This window comes from Nannochloropsis gaditana (genome assembly GCF_000240725.1).
Source record: "Nannochloropsis gaditana CCMP526 unplaced genomic scaffold scaffold412, whole genome shotgun sequence".
Lineage (NCBI taxonomy): Eukaryota > Eustigmatophyceae > Eustigmatales > Monodopsidaceae > Microchloropsis > Microchloropsis gaditana.
The window spans coordinates 4,550-23,118 of record NW_005803541.1 but is presented as its reverse complement, the minus strand read 5'-3'; the positions used below and the strand labels follow the sequence as shown (position 1 = coordinate 23,118).

The 18,569-nt window shown below is 54.6% G+C and overlaps 1 protein-coding gene across 1 annotated transcript; it reads right to left on the bottom strand.

The window, feature by feature from the left end:
- Positions 1-16,728: 16,728 nt before the first annotated feature.
- NGA_2063500 (uncharacterized protein) lies at positions 16,729-16,896 on the bottom strand (the record flags this gene model as incomplete). The annotated part of the gene is made up of 1 exon (XM_005854713.1): positions 16,729-16,896. A coding segment is annotated over one exon (168 nt), but the record flags the coding sequence as incomplete, so codon positions are not given.
- Positions 16,897-18,569: the final 1,673 nt, after the last annotated feature.

Here is an 18,569-nt window from a genome sequence, read left to right as displayed (position 1 = left end):
CAGCGTGAGGTCGGACCTCGTGTGGCGCTTGGCAGCCTTAATATACATGCCTGTTTTCCGTGGCCGTCACCTGAAAAGTGGCACAAGAAATAAAAGCGATGTTGGAAAGCTGTCCCAGCAGTACACCTACCTCGCGGGTCTATTTTTATGGTTAACTTCCCCCGCCCTCGCATCCGCTTTCGTATCCCAATTCTCCTCCTGCTCATCCATCCGGGAAGCCGCGCTCCCGATGATCCACTCTCCCTTCTCCATCCGTGGTGACTACCATTGTACCGCTCTTAATGCAGAACGGTCTGGGCCTACCTACTTTGAATGGCTTGGTCGGCAAGCCGAATTGAAGCTTCGGCCGCAGCCGTATCAGGGTCTACGCTTAAAGATCGAGAGGGATCTGGCTGTTTTACTCATGCGCTCCTCCTATGAGGTTGCGGACGAATTAGATTTTGTACCTATGAACGATTTTCAAAAAGACTTTTTCACGTTTCGGCAGGTAAGTGTTTCAAAACACGTGATTGATGAGGTCCCCTGCTCGTGCCCAGAGGCTCGTACAACATAAGCAGGGCGAAATTCTCTTTGCGGCCCCATCCTTCGATACGATGCAAGTGTGGAAATGCAGAGTATAGAGCACAGCAATATGTGAATAATGTGATAATGGCACATTGTCTTCAGACTAATAGCACATGGCTTGAATTTTACCAACAAATACGTCACTTGTCAATTGTAGGCAGAATGGGAAGACTACGTGGGGGCATTCCCCCCTCTCTCTGTGCGGCAAGGGGAGTTAACGCAACCGTCCTACTTCGACTTCATTTCTTTCGCCCAATATTGCACCCTCAACGAGGAAATGCGGCATGGCAAGCTGGCCTTTGTCGAGCTCGTCTCCGCCGAGGGGGAGAAACGAGTAGTCCGGCGGTCGGATGATCCTTCTCTTCCGCAAGACAATTCCTTGCTGCCGGCTGAACACTCAAGAAGGGTGGGGGACAGGATTCTGCAGAGGCTTTTGGAAGCACCGGAGGTATACGCGCCAAGATTATCAGGGAGAGGGGGCGGAGGAGGAGGGGATGTAGGGGTGGAGGAGGTCGTGGAAGATGTCAAAAGAATCGTAGATTTGTTTACAGCAAAACAATTCAATCAAGGTGGCGAAGTCAAAATGCTCGCGGAGAAAGAAGGGGCAAGAAAAGGGGGGGCAGCCTGGCAAGGGATGAAGTTGAAGGTAACGAGCAGGGCCCCAGCGAATCTGTGGAGCTTACAGTCTTTGATGTTCAGGAACGAGCCGTTGCTGAATGACTTCGAAGGCAAGGCCGTTCGCGCTTACCTGCAGGGGGTGGGAAAGAAAGAAGGGACGTATGCAGTGCAGGTTCAGGGCAACGATGTGGTGCATACTTTCTCTTGGTGAGGGGGGGCGTGCGAGGATTAGGAGAGTCAGATCAGAGAACGGTTGTATTTTTAGGCAAAGTGTTCTTACGGATACGAATAAGAAATGAAATCTTCGACCGTGGGAAACGTCGCTTGTCAGAAAACGCGTCGAAGACAAAGCGGGCATGTGCTCCGTGCTAACAAAAGTCTTCATATTGCTCGTATCTCCGTCATCCAAATGGCTGGGACGGCATTCCTCAATTTGTTACCTCAATTCCCTCCAAATCTTTCTGTCTCTCTCCTCGCCACATTTTCGAAACGCGCGTCTTCGTTCCTGTCTTCCTCAAGCCAGCCCTCCCCTCTCCTCCCCACATTAGCGCTTCCCTTTCTCCGCCCTTCGCACGTACTTCCAACCCCCCGTTCATATCCCCCGTTTCCCGCGGGCATGGCTCCTACGCCGCAATTTCCTCCTGCACGTCGCCCACCCGCTGGATCGCCGTGATACGATCCCCCAAGGACAAGGCAATTCCTTGAGTTTTGCTGCGGATCCTCACGTAACCACTCAGACGACCGTCCGCGTCATCCTTCTTCTCCACGGACAAGTTGACCAAAGCATCTTCCCCGAAAACGCTCTTCGCGTACAAATTCGCCGCCAAGAAGGCAGACTCGCCGGACAGGGAGGAGGTTGGTGTCAGGCATTCCATGTTCGTGCTGCTCACCACGTGCGTGAGGAAAGCTTGCAAATCCAAAAAGGTGGTGTTGATAGCAACCTTATTCTCCCACTCAAACTCCGCCCACATGGCCCGGAAGGCCTCGTCTGAACAGGAGGCAGGGCGGATGTAATCCATGATGTCCATCTAGAAGGAGAAAGGGGGAGTAACGGGCGGATGAGGAAGGAGCCCAGCCAAATCCTATCACATACACCAGTGAACAAAATTCGATGGGTGGGATACCATCCACTGATAAACTCGGGCGCAAAACACGCGATCAACTGATTGACATCTTCTCCCCAGAGGGCCTACGGATAAATTCCTTTCTCGGGGGAAAACACGCACATCCAACCGCCAACTTGCTCCGTACCTGAATGTCGTTCAGATTCACAGTACCCTTCTCGGCCGTGCTGCTGTTCTCGTAGACGATCGTCCCAAAGATATGGCCCGTCTCCGTGCTCGAGACCTTGATGTTCGCCCGGATGATCCGCTGGTCCTGCGGGCCGATGGTGTGAGACTGGGGCCGCTCGATCAGCTTCAAATCCCCCATGGTCGCGAGCTCCACCGTCAGATTCGTTAATGTCGCCTTGGTCCGGTTGATGACCAGGATCTCTAAGACGATGTCGTAGTCGTGCACAGTTACGTAGGCCTCCGCGTACACCGGGTCTGCTAAACCGCTCAATTGATACACGTGCGCCAGCCGCTTGCTCCAATCGCCCACCTCGTCTTTCACCGCCCCGGCGCCCGTGGCCCGTTGGATGTCCTCTCCGTCATATAAATCGAAGTCTCCCGTTTGCACTCCGAAATGCCTTAGTTGCCTGAAGTTGATGAGCGCGTCGGGTAAGGCACTCAATCCCCCTTCCTTTTCCCCCTGCCGAGCCTTGTCCGACTTGGCCGCTTCTTCCTGTTTGAATTTCAAGAATGCAGCATAGCTCATCTTGCACTTGGTCAGGAGCGTATCTTTCACCAGGGACAGGGAGTCGGGGTCCAGCAAGACACGGGCACAGACGGTGATCCGCTCCAACACATCCGCGTAAGCGCCTACATTCCCCTGGGCTTTCACCTCCGCCATCCTCCCCACCCCGCACGCCACGAGCAAGGTCTTGGCTTGCATCTCCTTGCATTCTGGGTCTAACGGCCCCGCCGTCTCCAATGCCTGCACCGTCAATTTCGTCAAAGAGGACACCAGCAACCCCCCCAGAAACACGTCCCCCTCCAAGAGCGCTCGACGGAAGGCAGGCGACGACTTGTCCTCGGCGCCCAGCTTCCCACTCCCCGCCCCTCCAGGAACAGGGACCATGGCCACTTGTGTCGCGTAGGTTCCATCCGCCAAAACCACACTCTTGCTCACCAACTGCTGCCCTGGCGCATTGCCTCCTTCCCTCCCTCCCTCCCCCACACCCTCTTTCATGGCAGGCGTTGATTTTGGCAGGTAAGGGGGTTGCCCGGCGTTGGCCAACAGGCAGTCAAAGGCTTCCTTTCGGAGGGTGGGCTCCATCGCATACTCCCCCAAAATCCAGACCGCGACCCCCAGCACGGTGTTCCCTTGGATGTAGGCGAAGGACTGCAAGAGCTTGTTCAGGATGGAGGGGCGGAAGGCCGGGTATTGCTCGATAATGCTCCGGACAAAGACGATCACGTCCAGGGCCCCGTCTCCCGAGAGGAAGTCCATGAGCACGTGGACGACGGCATCGGCCACTTCTGGAAAGCGGGCGGCGCAGGTATGGATGGCTTGAATCAGCATGCTGCGGTACACGGTGGCTTTCTCCTGTTCCCCCTCCTGTGTGCGGAGGACTTCGCGTTTCAAGACTACCACCACTTCTTCGATGTTGCGGGGGCTGACGAGGTCCATGGCCACCGTGGGGAGGGGGGAGGAGGAAGGGCGAGGGGGGAGGAGGGCAGAAGAGGGAGGAGGGATGCAGAGGGAGGTTCGTTCGTGAGTGTGCACAGGACGCCAATGCTTGGACGCCAGCCTACATGAATACTCCGATCATCAGCGTCATGCCTCCCGAGGTGGCGAGCATGGGGACATGCCCTGGGGCCGAGGCCCCTCTTCCTCTGTCAGGCCACCCCTTACCTCCAGGGTCTTCCGGCATATATCCAGGTTCGGCGACCCCAAGGCGCGCAAGATGTCCATCAAATTCTCCTGGACAACCCGAGTGTGTCCTTGTTTGAGGCTGGCGAGACGCTCCAGCACGATGAGCTTCACATTGTGGTCGCTTTGACTGTTGAGAAGCTGAGCGTACGTGCTGGCAGCGGCCCGAACGGCGGTCGGGGCGGAAGAAAGGGAAACCAGCGTCCAAGCCGCTTCGTACGAGACAGCGGCGCTGTCCGACTGCAGCAGGTTGAAGAGCGCCCGCACGAATCGGGCTTTCTGCGCCGGATCTTTTCGGCAAACTTTTCGGGTCAACTCCAAGACAAGGAGGGCAAAACCGTCTCCGTACCTGGGAACCTCGTCCAAGTGCTCCGTCAAGAATTGGATGGCCACGAGCTCAGCCTCAGAGCACAAGAAAAGAAAAGCGTTGCGACGTGCGCCGCTGTCGGTCTCCGTCTGAATGAATTGTTGCATGAGTTCCGGGGCGTCTGGGACAAGGTCGGAGGACACGTGGCGATGGATGTTCAGAATGGCCAAGGCCGCGTTCTTCCGCACGTAGGAATGACGGTGCTCCAGACAGGCTTTGATGGAGGGGATGAGGGGCTCCAAAAGGTCGGGCTCGCGCAACTTGCAGAGAAAACGGAGCATGGAGCCTCTGACGTACTCGTTGGGGTGGTTGAGGTCGTTCCGGAGGGCATTGCACACGAGAATCATCTCACTCAAGAGCTTTTTGGACGTTCCGTCGTACTTGGGAACCACTTCCCAGTAAAGCATCAGAAGCTTCTTGAGCAAGTGATCATTTGTGCTACTGCAGAACCGTATCACGCTCATCAAAACGCGTGGCAGATTCTCTCCTGACAGGAGCAGCATGATGGTCTGCTTCAAGGCCTGAATTTTGTACTTCACGTCCGGATTCTCCAAATCCCTCATGATTTCTTCCTGTTGCACTGCAGATGCCTTTTCGGTATGGAAGAGCACCGTGCATGATGTCTCGATGGATGAGACGGCGGGAAGGCCCGATGGGGCCATGATGCGCAGGAGATGCTAGAGACTCGAAAGCAGGAAACGCCCACGGACGAGGCAAGGCGATCAGCCCAGTTTGTAGGTGTGTCCCAGTACCGTGAAGGAAAATCCTGTGATATCCAGAATGCCCGACGTAGAATAAGGTAGGGGTATGAGCGAAGTGAGACAGGCTTATGCACGATGAGCACCCCCTTACCCTCATCAAGTTAAATCATCCCGAGGAAAAACGGCCACATGTGGTGCATACCAAGGAAATCGATTTCCCAGACAGCCTCATTTTCAACACTGTCAGGTGCAGAGAGGCATCCACAGTCCTGGGAGACAGCGTGGGAATTCTCGGGCGTGGGATATGTGTCCAGACAGACGACGAAACTCCTCGCTGAGTTCCTTTGGAGAGCGCCCATAGACCCCCCCCCGAGAGGTCTTGCGTGGCGATCCAGGCACATTCACACGTCCATCGTCCACTCACCCGTGACCAGGGCATTCACAGGCAAAATGGAAAGAGCCGTGCGGGTCCGAGGCCGGGACTTTCCTTCCAGCAGCCTTTGTGTGGTCAGCGCAACACAGAGAGCGTCAGCTTCCTCAACAAGCCACAACGGGGGTCGGGAGGTGATCAAGATCGAGATACCAGCAGCTTGGTCAAAACCACGGAGTACTTACAGAAGGAGGCACTTGCGGCTGATTGCCACCCATTTTTTCGTCTTAATTGTCTTGTGTGTCATCATAGGGCGTGCGTGTGCTTTTGCACCATTACATACCAGACGTATTGCCCTGCCTACGTCCCCTTTTGCGTCTCGTCCACCTCCCAACTTCCGCAGATTTCTTTTTGGTTTTGGCGGTAAAGACAGTCAAACGAATAAAAATAGTGGAAACTCATCTTTGAAGCCAAAACCTTTTGCCCCAGAGCGCATGGTTAAATACAACGACGACATATTTGCGAAGATCTGGATATTTTTGTTCACCGGAAAAATTGCGGCTGTAGTCGGTGCACCCTCTCCCCGTAACTTTATCCCGTACGAGGAATACGTTCGTCTCTCTCGGTTACTGTTAAGAGGGGGCTCGACCAAGGCGAAGTCTGCCGTTCTCTCTGTCCTTCGCTCCATCGCCTTCCCGGGCTTTTCCTCTATTTTTCGGGCCTTGTTTCCAGGGTCGTCGCGGCTTGCTTGTGAATTTAATGCGCGCGTTACGCCAATCTTTTTCAGCTGGCTGGTTGGACCAGCAAAGGTAGAAACTTCAGAAATGCTGAACCCGGTCACGTACGTGATAGAGCACGTAGAGTGGTGGTGATGGGAGGAAGGGAAGAAGACGGTGTACGATCGCGATATCATTCCGGCCGTTCGGTTCAATAAGAAGCTTAATATTGAATCCTACAACACGTATCTTTACGTTTCCCACCCATATCTTTCCACGCACACACGCACAATGTACCTGTGGTACCGTAACAGCGGCGCGCGGGAGCTATGGTCTAACAGCGTCAAGATAGAGCGGTGCAGGTATCTAGAGAGTGTGCAATGCAAAGGCGCGTGCGTCAGCATCTGCAAGTTACCCACGCAAACTTTCTTCACGGAGGACCTGGGCATGCCCGTGACGATGACGCCCAATTTTGAGGACTTGAGGTAGGCGATACAGGACAAGAACGAGGTCATACAAGGTCATGGGCAGTGGAGGGTGAGGCATAGCACAAATTGCAATTCAAACTTGAAGCATTGTGAGTTCTTAATTTATCTGTCTTAAATCTTTTTCCTTCCAAGCTGTACGATGACATTCGGGACTGCTCCGTTGCCTATTGCGTCAGATCCGGTTTGCTCGGAAGGGTGCTACAAAGAGTGCTCCACTGCAGTGACGTCGAAACGAGTTTGTCCAGTTGTGACGTCAGCAGCAGATCGAAAATAGGAAAGAAAGTGATGGAGTTGATATTCAGAGGGTACGTGTCTTCTAAAGCACGCGCAGGTGGAAGGGAGCTGATAAGATCTTACGTAAGGTGTTGAGAGCAGCACACGTCCTGTCAGTTGAGATTCAGTATGTGTACTGGTGGAGGATATTCCTTGCGCTGCTTACTGTGGTGTCCTTTTGCCCCTCATTTTCCGATTCTGGAGGATGAGCATTCCGTGGGCTTAAGGGATAAGGAATCTTGCTGATGACCTCAGCCTCCAATAAGAAATTTGATAGGGCATAGCAGAACAACTTGTCATTCATAGGTATGAGTTTGGCTCGCTACAGCCCGTGCCCACAGTTCAAACTTTGTCATGTGATCCGCCTCACTAACATGTATCACAACCTCCTCCCTCCTTCCTGTCACATTTTTTAGTCGTACCACATGATTGTCAAGACGATCCCTGGGACTGTTATTATTTAAACGTACAATAGATAAAGAGTCAACGAAAGAAATCTAGAAGAATATACGCGAAAATTTTGGCAAGTTGACGTATACAGCGACGGGGTCCTTGTTTCCGTTAAATCGCAGGTTCGCGACTTTTGAAAAGGTAACGGTTGTTGTCAATTTACGTTTTGGTTTACATAGATCTCCAGCTCACACTTTTTTTTTTCATAGCCAGCCAATTTTAACATAGTCTCGTAAATAATAATGCCAGAAGTTACTAATTCGCAAAAGTCTTTGGAGAGTGCCGTAGAGGAGGAAAGCTGTCCTCAACACAAGCAGCTCGTTGCAAATTGTCGCGCTGCTTTTTTGGCACGCATGCAGGCAAGTTTGAATGATATACAAGAACTCTGTCACAATACTGAAGCTCGAAAAATGCAGCTTCGCCACAATAATAGCCTGCGTGCGGATGAGCGCATGAAGCTGCTTCAAGAAGAGGCGGATAGGGTGGCAATGAGACAAGAAGACATTGATCGCCGGTGGGAACATCTTCTCCACATCTCCACCTCGAAGCCAGACGAGCTCCCTGAAGCAGATGTCACTGAGCATATAGACGAGTCTAAGGCCCTGGTAACTCTGTATGAGGATCTCATAATCCAGCGCAAGGCGTGTACGGTAATGCTCGAGAATAAGGATGGATTTATTGAAGAAGCCCAAACAAGGCTTACCAAGCAAGACGAAGAGTATGTCGAAGCCCTAACCCGATACGGTCAAGAAATTGAAAATCTACTCGTCAAAATTCAAGAAGATAGCAAATCCCTTCGAGACAAATATGAGCTTGAAATCAACCAGTTGGAAAAGAAAATGTTGGAAAAGCGTGAAATAGCGCTTCAGGAGCACAACAACATTATCGATGGGCTGCTAGCTGAGCGCAACGCCGCGGAGCTCCGTCATTACCAGAAGGCCCAAGAAAGAGAACAAAATTTCCAACGAGAAATGGAAAGCTTGAGGGTACAAAACGGGCATGTGCATCATCAACTTCAAATTCAGTTGGAAACTGAGCGGAACGCCGCAAATCTACAGCTTGAGAGCGGTAAGGCTGCAACTCAAGTTCAGCATGAAAAATTAATACACGATCATCGCCTGCTTATGGCGCGTCAGGCAGAGAAAATGGCAAGTTTGACTGAACAAAAGAAAAAGTTGACAAAGCTGAGAGATGCAGTGATGGAAATGACGACCAAATATCAGGAGCACGACGGGAGGGAGAAGAAGCGACACGAGGAACTAACCAATGAGCTTCATCGATTGCAAAAACAATACAAAGATCTGCAGCATCGATTCCACCACTTTGAGCTGGCGGATCGAGATCGCTACGACAAGGCGTGGGCGCAGCATGAAAGCGAGATACAAGCGGCAGCGGAGAAGGTGGTAGCCATTGATGAGCTCCTTTTGGGTCACTGGCTGGGGCTTGAATGGACACCTCCTCCGCGGCACGGCTTATTGCAAATCCTCGAAAAAGAGAAAGAACACACCGCAGACCGTGTATCTCGATTAAATGGTCTCAACGCAGGGGATGACGGCCTTGTCAAAGTGGTTGGGGACCGTGAGGGCCAGGGGAATCAAGACATTTCGGTTGAAAATAGCATAGAAAGCAGCAATTACGATCATGACCGCGACGACAGTCAAGAGAGAGACACGGCCTTAGTGATGGAGCAGATACTTTTGAGTAGAATGACAACATTGATAACCGAAGAAGCGGGATTTCTACTCATCGAAGACACAGCCGCAGTGGAAGCACAGCGTCAGAAAGCAATCCTGGATGCAGACAAAAAGAGCCAGAAGGGCAAAGATTTCAAAAGAAATCAAGGATCGGAGACATTTAAAAAAAAGTCCGACATCCCAATCCAAGAGAGGGATACAAAATACTCCGGAGCGACCGAAAAGCGAAAGAAGGCGCATAACTTGAAGCAAATAAAAGAAGGAAATAAGGAGGGGACGAATGAGAACTCTCCTAGTTTAGACCCGGAAAGGACAAAAATACATGCAGCCATGCCCACGACTATGAAGTTGGAGCCAAAGACCGACGAGCAGGCTCCGGGAGAAGCAGAGGAGGATCTGATCTCAGACGAGACCATGGATCCCGCGGGGGAAAATATACTGGATACCTCACAATGTGTCCGAGAGCGTGTCCTGGATGCTTTAGGTGTACAGGATGAAAGTGAGGCCCGCTTATTGCTCACCTATTTTTTGAAGAAAAGGGAACCACGAGGTCCTAAAGCCACTTCGAGTACAGAAAGTGTCGAGACCGACGTGCCATTGGAGGATGTGGACAATGGGGCAATAATTGAAAAAGTCGCCTTGCTCTTGCCTGCTGTCTTCGCTGAGTCCCCTACGGCCTACACAATGATTGGCCCTGAGGACGTGGTACCAGCTTTGCAGCGATTTGTCATCGACAAGAGAATGCGCGAAGAAACTATTCGAAAGCAGCTCCTTGAGCAACGCAAGCGCCAACGTTGCCGTCAAAGCTTGAGTGGGGTTGAAGGGATTGAAAAAAAGGGGCAACGTTTGTGGGAAAGCATGGCAAATATCCTTCCTGCCGAGAACTTCCGAATATGGCAAGATCTGGAGCAGGCCTTGTTACAATATCACCGGCTGCTCGAGGAACGGAGTCGGATCATTCAGAACCTAGGAGGATTGGAGGAGGAAAATTCCAGGTTGCGCGGGGCGGTCTGGGCGTGTATGGAAGACCGAGTGAATGCGGAGTTGTTGGTGCCGCCATTCGCGGCGAAAGGAGATGACTCGGGGGTGATCACAGAAGTATGAATAGAAAGACACCGAGCAAAAGTTAGGCTACTGGAATGCAGGAGGGGTATGGTGTTGGGACGAATGGCAAACAGCACATCCTTGCGAACATTGAAAGAGGGAGGGCATATAGACATCGCTTTGTTCCCTATTTCTCATCCTTCCTTCCTTTGAGATTCGCGTCTTACTCCTACAGCGGCGAACTTAGCCTTTTTGCCCCATCCTAAACCCACCATAACGTGACTGGGCACACGCAACTTTTGTTCCGCGTCTCGATATCAGACATATCTCACCTCCAAACCCAACAGCGCGTACACTCCACACACACACGAAGACATGCATATAAGACATTCCGACTCATGTACTCTCTCAAGTCCTACGCCTTCAGAGCTGGTACAAACGTTTAGCACAGGCCTCCAACTCATTCTTTGTCTCGCCCTTAGGGAAATTGGCAAGATCGTAGTAATGAGGGGCAATTTCCAGCAACCACTCGCATTCCTTCAAAAGGGATTATTTGGGAAGGCAGAAGAAGAGATTTGTCGAGGTCAATCAATGACCTCGTAAAGAATGAAAAATCGCTCCCTTCACCGCATCCCAGCCCCATCCAATCTTAAAAATCCCCTCCGGTCTCCATTGCTTTTACTCACCACAGCCGTGACAGTCCGGATGTAATTTTTGCTCGTTAAGACAAAGTCAGCGTACAGAACCCAAGGGGGCTTCATGTCGAGCACGGAGGAAGGGTGAATGGAAACAATTTGGTGGTCTTTCACTGTCAGGTACTGTCCTGTCTTCTGTAGGTGTGCTACTTGCATGTAGCCCCCTGAGGAAGCAGCGGAGGACAAAAAGGGGCGAGGGGGCACGCGTGAGGAGCGTCGCAGTCATACCAAAGCTTTTCCAAGCAAACGATTTCTCGCCTTACAACAGTCCAACCGTCTCCTATTCCCACCACCCGTTGCACACCTACCGGCCGTGAGAGCTTTTTTGATCCGGGTATAATAGTCCGGGGCGTTGAAATCTGGAGACAGAAGCGGCACCTCCATACGCGTCAACATTCTGTACGGCAAAGAAGTGAGAGAAGGCATGAGGTACACGCAGCTTCGAATTCGGTAACGAAGCATCCATTGCCCTATGCTGAGTGTGCCCTTGATCACGCAATGCCGAAACGTATGATAATTGTCGCGGGCACAACGAGAGGGATCCCAAGAGCCCCCCCCCGTACCTTTCCAGTTGGGTCCTGACATTCTCGGCACTGCCCATGGAGCGCACGTTGATAAAATTGTCCCAACACCAGTCCTTACTCCCCCCATGCTGTTTGTAAGCATGGTAGGCGTTCAGGAGGGTCAGATGGTCTCCGTCCACGTGAGCAAACTGCAGTGTAGGAAGGTGATCGGCACAATGTGAGGATGCAGACCCTTGTACAACGACAGGACGTACGTTTCCTTAAGTAATCCTCGGCTTTCTCCCTTCCGCGCCCATTCTGGGCCCCACGGACATCTTTCACTTTTTTCCCTACCTGAGCCTTGGCCTCGTCAGCACGCTTGGCGGCCTCTTTGGGGCGCATAAAGACTTGCGGGACGCTCAGCATGGAGACGATGGTGAGGATCTCGTTGGAACAGCCAAAATCGGGGGCAGAAAGGACCATCTTCGCCGCCTGTGGATCCAGAGGAAGTTCTGACATCCTATGCCCCATCTTGAAACCAACAGCAAGGAAAGAAGAAGGAGGGAGTCGTGACTTGAGACGCCCTGCTTGGTCTGGAGAGCATACCCGCACGTGTCCAAGGCTCCAAAGGGAACCTCATTGCCACTTTGCCCATAAATCCTACCTGCGTGATGAGGCCTTCGTCGGAGATAGCCCCCAGATAGTTCAACTCTTCCAAAGCCCGCGCCAACGTTTCTGGGGCCGGCGGGTCCATAAAGTCGAAATGCACCAGGTCCTCCACGCCCAACTTGAGGAGGGTTAGCACCTGAATTCGAAAGGGGGGCAAAAGGAAATGAAAGTACCGGGTACGGGGTTTAGCGTCGTGAGGGAAGGGAACTGGACCCAGAGAGAAAAGAAGGGAGGAGTTTCACGCAAAGGAGGGGGGAATGCATCCAGCCTGAACGGGAACGGAGGGGAGAGAGGATAAAGGTGGGGCCTCACGAGAGGGGCATAGGGACGTGGGGACAGAGGCCAGTTGCGAGGCATGTACGCAGGGTGACAAACTAGGAAAACGACAGAAGAGAAGCGTCTCTAGCAATTTAAGGTCCTGCGCTCACATCATTGAACATCTGGCGTGGATCATAGACTGGAACGACAATGGAGGAGACGTGTCGCCCAGCATACGCTCACCACGCGAAGGGATGGAAAAGGTACACTCTCGATCCAAGAGCACACCCAAATGCCTCCCCGGCCCCAACGGTCGCCGTCATCGAGCCTGGCGGACTCTCCCTGCCCTCCCTTTCCACGCACCACATTGCTCATCTGGCTGCGCAGAATTTCCGGGTATGTTTGCTCTTGCAAGTCCTTCTGAAAGCTCTTCTCTGTGTAGAGACGGAAACATTTCCCTGGTCGGGTGCGACCAGCACGACCGCTCCGTTGTTGGGCACTGCCAGGAGGGGAGGGAAGGAAGGAAAAGGATCAGTGGCCCGTGGATACAAGGAAGCTGAAGGCAACAAAAAGAAGGGCAGACACTCGTCGAGGGGACGCAGGCAGGGGAAGAGGCAGCAGAAAGCGAGGGATTCAGGTCCTGACCTGGCTCTGGAGATGGGCGAGACAAGGAGACTCTCCACGCGGACCCTGGGGTTGTAGATCTTCTGCTTCGAGAAGCCGGGATCGACGACGTAGACAATGCCTGGACCGCAAATGGGGCGTGGAAAGGGGAAGGAAGGGATTGAAGCGCATCACTCAGGGCGCCTTGGGGCCGTCATCTGCCTGTCGCTTCACCCCCTCCCCATTCCCTAGCCCTTTCCCTCCTCCCCTCCTTCCCGCACCATCAATCGTCAAAGATGTCTCCGCAATATTTGTAGAGACCACCACCTTCCTTCCCGGCGGTGCCCCAGGCGCCTGAGGCCCGGGGGCCTCCGAGAAGATTTTCTGTTGCTGCGTGGGCGGAAGGGAGGAATACAAGGGGTAGACAGCCAGCTCGCCGTGTGTGCTGGTGTAGTTTGCTGATTCATCGCGGATCTTCCGACAGGCGTCCTCGATCTCTTCCTCGCCCGTTAGAAAGACCAGAATGTCGCCGGGCTCTTCGCAGAGATGAATCTGTGGGAGCGCGGGGTGGAGGGCGGGGAGGAAGGCAGGATGTAGGGGCGTGGTGAAGACGATGGAAGGGAAGGGAACCGGCGGAGAACCAGACGGGAGGATCGTCGAGCGAAGTAGTCGAAGGAATCGTGAGTTGCATGTGGGGAACAGATATGCCAAGCGCCGCGTAGGCCACTGCGCCCGGTGGTTGTACTCCCCCTAGCTTTCCCTCCCATGCCCCCCCCAACCTCCAAACTAGCCAGAGGAAGGAAGGGTCCACGGAAGAGAAGCAAACTAGTATGCCCACAACTTGAGCCGCCGGTGCATGTCCCGAGATGGAAGGCCACCACGGAAAGAGTGTTGTTGTGGAAATCGTGTCGTCGCCCCTCCCTTTCCCCTCCTTCCCTCCCTCCCTCCCTCCCTCTTCCCCCCTCACCTGAAGTGCCGTTCGAATCGCTGCCTGCACGTAGTCTCGTTCGGGTTCCGGCGTGTAGAACACTTCCACCTTGAACATCCGCCCAGGCACTCGAAGCAGCGGGGCCTGTGCGACGTCCGAACAGAGAGTGGGATAGGCCGGCAATCCATGGAAGGGTAAGGCGCGCATACAGGTATGATGATCTCCATCGCGACCGCCCTTTCCTGTCCTCAATCCCTCCCCCCCCCCCCAACCCTCCCTCTCCCACTCACGTCGCCGAAATACTTCTGAAACTTCTCCGCGTCCAGGGTGGCGGACATGACCACCATCTTCATGTCGGGGCGGCGCTGCAGCACGTCTTTTAGGAGACCCATCAACACGTCCGTGGCCAGGGTCCGCTCATGGGCTGCCGAGAAGCAAAGGGCGAGACGAAACGCACGTGAGATTTACCGAGGAAAAATGAATGAAGCGCCATAGACAGCTACAGCGCACCAGCTCCGACCCCACAGAGTTGGCTTTCCCCCCCGCCCATCCCCCCTCCCTCCACTACCCACCTTCATCCAGGACGATCACCTTGTATTTCTTCAGCATCGGGTCAAACATCGCCTCCCTCAGCAACATGCCGTCCGTCAGGAATTTCAAAACAGTCTTGGGCCCCGAGCAATCTTCGAACCGAATCGTATAGCCTACCTCCTCCCCCATGGTCACGTCCATTTCTTCCGAGACACGCTTGGCAATGCTCATGGCCGCCACCCTGCGAGGCTGGGTGCACGCCACACAGTATCCGTCGCGCGTATACCCGGCGTCGACCAAAAATTGAGGGATCTGAGTCGTTTTCCCGGAACCCGTTTCACCCTCCACCACCACCACCTGCTCAGATGTAAACGGGAGGCAGAAGTCAACGCCCAAGCACGTGTGACCATGCAGTCTCACTCACAGTAAACATAAAGGCACATAAAATATACAAACTAGTGGCCTCCTTCTCGACACATTTACAAGGGATGATTCCCGCATTCATGCCACACCCACTAACCTGATTTTTCTTCACTTTGGCTAAAAGGTCATCCAAGAACTCGTACACAGGCAATCCTCTACGCTTGGCAAGAATGTCGTGATACTTAGACGAATATGGACGGTTGGTGTATGGATTGATCCCACCAACGGGGGCTATTCCACCATTGCCACTCCCTCCGGGTCTCAAGTCTGCCAGGTCGATGCGCTGCTTCCGAGTTTGCCCCATCTCGCCACCCACGCCTCCCATAGGCCCGCAATCAAAACCTCGTTTACTCATTCCACTTGTCTGGTTCGTCTGTAGACGTTAGAGATGCTTTCTAGGCCACTCCCCCCGGGAAAAGGGGAAAAAACGCAAGAATTACTTCACCCACGCAAGAGTAAACTTGCCCCCTGCCAAGGAAGCCCCCTGTAAAAAGAAAAAACATGGGCACAAAATGAGCCTCCACCCTACATAGCAGTGCACTACCACCGATCTCCCTTCATAAATCACCGTCCTGGAAAGCCCTCCCGGGCCGGCCCCTCCCCAAATGGCCCAAGAGCCCCCATAAAAAGGGCACCGGGGCCTGTGTGGATACGGGGCCGGGCACGCCTCGCCAAATTTTTGACGTTGCCGCTTTTCGATGTGGTCGTTCCTTGCCCTAGAGGCCAAACTTCCCGTGCCCACAGGCACGAATTCCGGCTTTCAAGGTCTTTGTTTTGATTTCTTCATCATTTGACAGGTGACTGCACAGTGGCTGCAATTTGGAGGGCTTGGTATTGCGTGGGAGCTGGTAAAGCAGAATTGTCGTCTTCACCGTCACGCACAGTACCTGGAGGAAGCCCGTACATCAATTGTTCGGCTCCCGAAATAGCTTTTCTGAAGGCTACGGCCTTTGTCAGATAGCATGCCCACCCCGTCCCGATTCCAAGGCACACCAAGCCGCCTTGCGTCCTCTTCCTCCAACGTGAGCACGGTCAGCACGCCGCGCACCCCGAATGTGACCACACCGTCCAGACGTACTACTCTCTCCTCCGTCTCCGGCGCCCGTCAGCAACAGCATGTATCCACCCTCACTGGTGGCAGCAGCGCTGGTAAGCGTGATACATGTTTGGAAGAAATCCAGCGTTTGCAGCAAAAACGCACCGAACGCCGCAGGTCCATGGAGGAAAAGCGTGCGGAACGGGCCAAGCACGAGAAACGCCTTCAAGACCAAGGGATGCCGGGGGATGTCGATTTTCAATTGATGATAGGCGCCTTTCGGACGGAGTATGGTTTGGAGCCACACCCTCACATCCCACCAGGGGACCTGAAGATATGCATTTGCGTGCGAAAGCGGCCCATAAACGCCAAGGAGCGGAAGCGGAAGGACTACGACGCGGTCACGTGCTTCAACCCCGTGGTGATGGTGCACGACTGCCGTCTCCGCGTGGACGGAATCACCAAGTACCTGGACAACACGGATTTCGCCTTCGACCACACCTTCGACGAGGAGGACTCCACCGAGGCCCTCTACCGTTACACGGCGAAGCCTCTCGTTCCCTTCGTTTTCCGACAGGGGCGGGCCACCTGCTTCGCCTACGGCCAGACGGGCTCGGGAAAGACCTTCACCATGTGCGGCATCCAACAGCAGGTGGTGGTGGATGTGTTCGCCCACCTGAGCCAGGCGCACGCAACGCAGCAGGCGCCGGGGGGGTTGGGCGTCTATGTGAGCTACTTCGAGATCTACGGCGGGCGGTGTCAGGACCTGCTCAACCACCGGCACAAGCTGCTGGTGCGGGAGGACGGGAAGGGAGACGTGGTGATCGGAGAGCTGAGCGAAAAAGAGGCCAGCTCGGAGGAGGAGTTATGGCGCCTGATCGAGGAAGGGAACCGGAACCGGACCACCCACGCGACCGAGGTGAACGATGTCTCCTCCCGCTCCCACGCCATATGCCAAGTCCTCCTCCGGGACCGAGATTCGGGGAAGCTGTGGGGGAAACTCTCCCTGGTCGACTTGGCCGGCTCGGAACGGGGGGCGGACACGAAGAGCCACTGCCGGCAGCGGCGCTTGGAAAGTGCGGAGATCAACAAATCGCTCTTGGCGCTCAAAGAGTGCATTCGGGCATTGGATGCGGGCGGTGGCACCCACGTTCCTTACCGCGCGAGCAAGCTTACGTTGGTCTTGAAGGATTGCTTCACGAAGGAAAAAGCACGCACCGTCATGATCGCCACCGTGTCCCCCAACGCCTCCTCCGCCGATCATACCCTCAACACCCTCCGGTACGCAGACAGGGTCAAGCAGAAAAAGGCGGAAGACTTTCATAACAGCGGGAGTGGGAGCAGTGTGGGCAAAGGACTACGGACAGAGGGCTGCGGGGAAGGGCGGGCGGTGCGAGGGACGGGTCTGGGGGGTGACTTTGAAGACGAGGAAAGGGAGGGGCGCGGGGGCGAGGAAGGTGCCTCGGGGGACCGGGAGGACGAATTCGAGGACGAGGGGGAGGACGGGATGGAAGGCACCAAGCAGTCCTCGCCCGAGACCCCCATGAAGAGGGCGGTCCTGTCTTCCTTTTCCTCCCCTCCCGCCACGGCCTCCCCCTTGCCTCCCTCCTCCTCCTCCAAGCTTCGTCGGACGCCCCTCAGGACAGGCATGGGCCCGCCCGTCCGCCTCGCCCCCAGCACGGCCTTGAAAGCGGCCCGGGGCGCACACCACGGGGGCGTGGAAGGCTCCCACACCACGAGCCACCACGCCTCTAGCCTCAGCTCAGGCAACGCTGTCGCTGTGGCGCCGGTGTCGGCCACCGAGAGAACTCCAGGGCGTCTTTCCCAGCCCCATCAGCCCGGAGACACAGGAAGGGGGCTCCAAAATGCAAATATCAGCTCCCGGGAGGTGTTGCCACCCCCGGGAGGCGAAAGGGACAAAGACAAGGCACCAGTTTCGCGTAAAATTCCCTCCCAAGGCGACGAGTCCTCGGGCGGAGAGGCCAGCCAGGCGGAGGCGGAAAGCCTGGACGACCCGGACTTGGAGAGCCTCTACGACGAGGAGGACGCCCTCTTGAATCTGCACATGAACGTGATCCAAGAGAACGCGGAGCTTCTGACGGAGGAAGGAAGCTTGCTGCAGCAGATACAGGGCGATGGCGTCCAGGACTACGATCTCGACACGTACACGCAACGGCTGGAGGAAATTTTGGCGCGAAAGATGGATTTGATCGGGGATCTGAGGGAAAAAGTGGGGGAATTCCGGGCCCGTTTACAGCAGGAAGAAAATGCTGGGAGGGTGAGGGGCGAAGGGATGGAGGGCTAGTGAATAGGGGGTCACAGTGAGCGAGCGGTGAGACTGTAGTAACAATAGCGAATCATAGCGAAGACGGAGCGCACACGCGCATCGTCCCTTTGGACCTGGCGAACGGATGCACACGGTCGTCCTCGCGGGGCAGGGAAAGAGTAAAAACAACGGGTTTGACGCCCACATTGTCGTGTGCTCATCACAGAACAGGGGCAGGCGCCGCGAGACCTGTGCTACCCTCACCCCTATTTGCTTTCCTTCTGTACCACCGATCCCCACGCCAACCAATATCCGCTCTCTCAACGGACCCCGACGGCAGATAAAACGCCCTCACCGTGGGCCTTGCCGTTCGCTATGCCTTTCACAGTCGCGCCC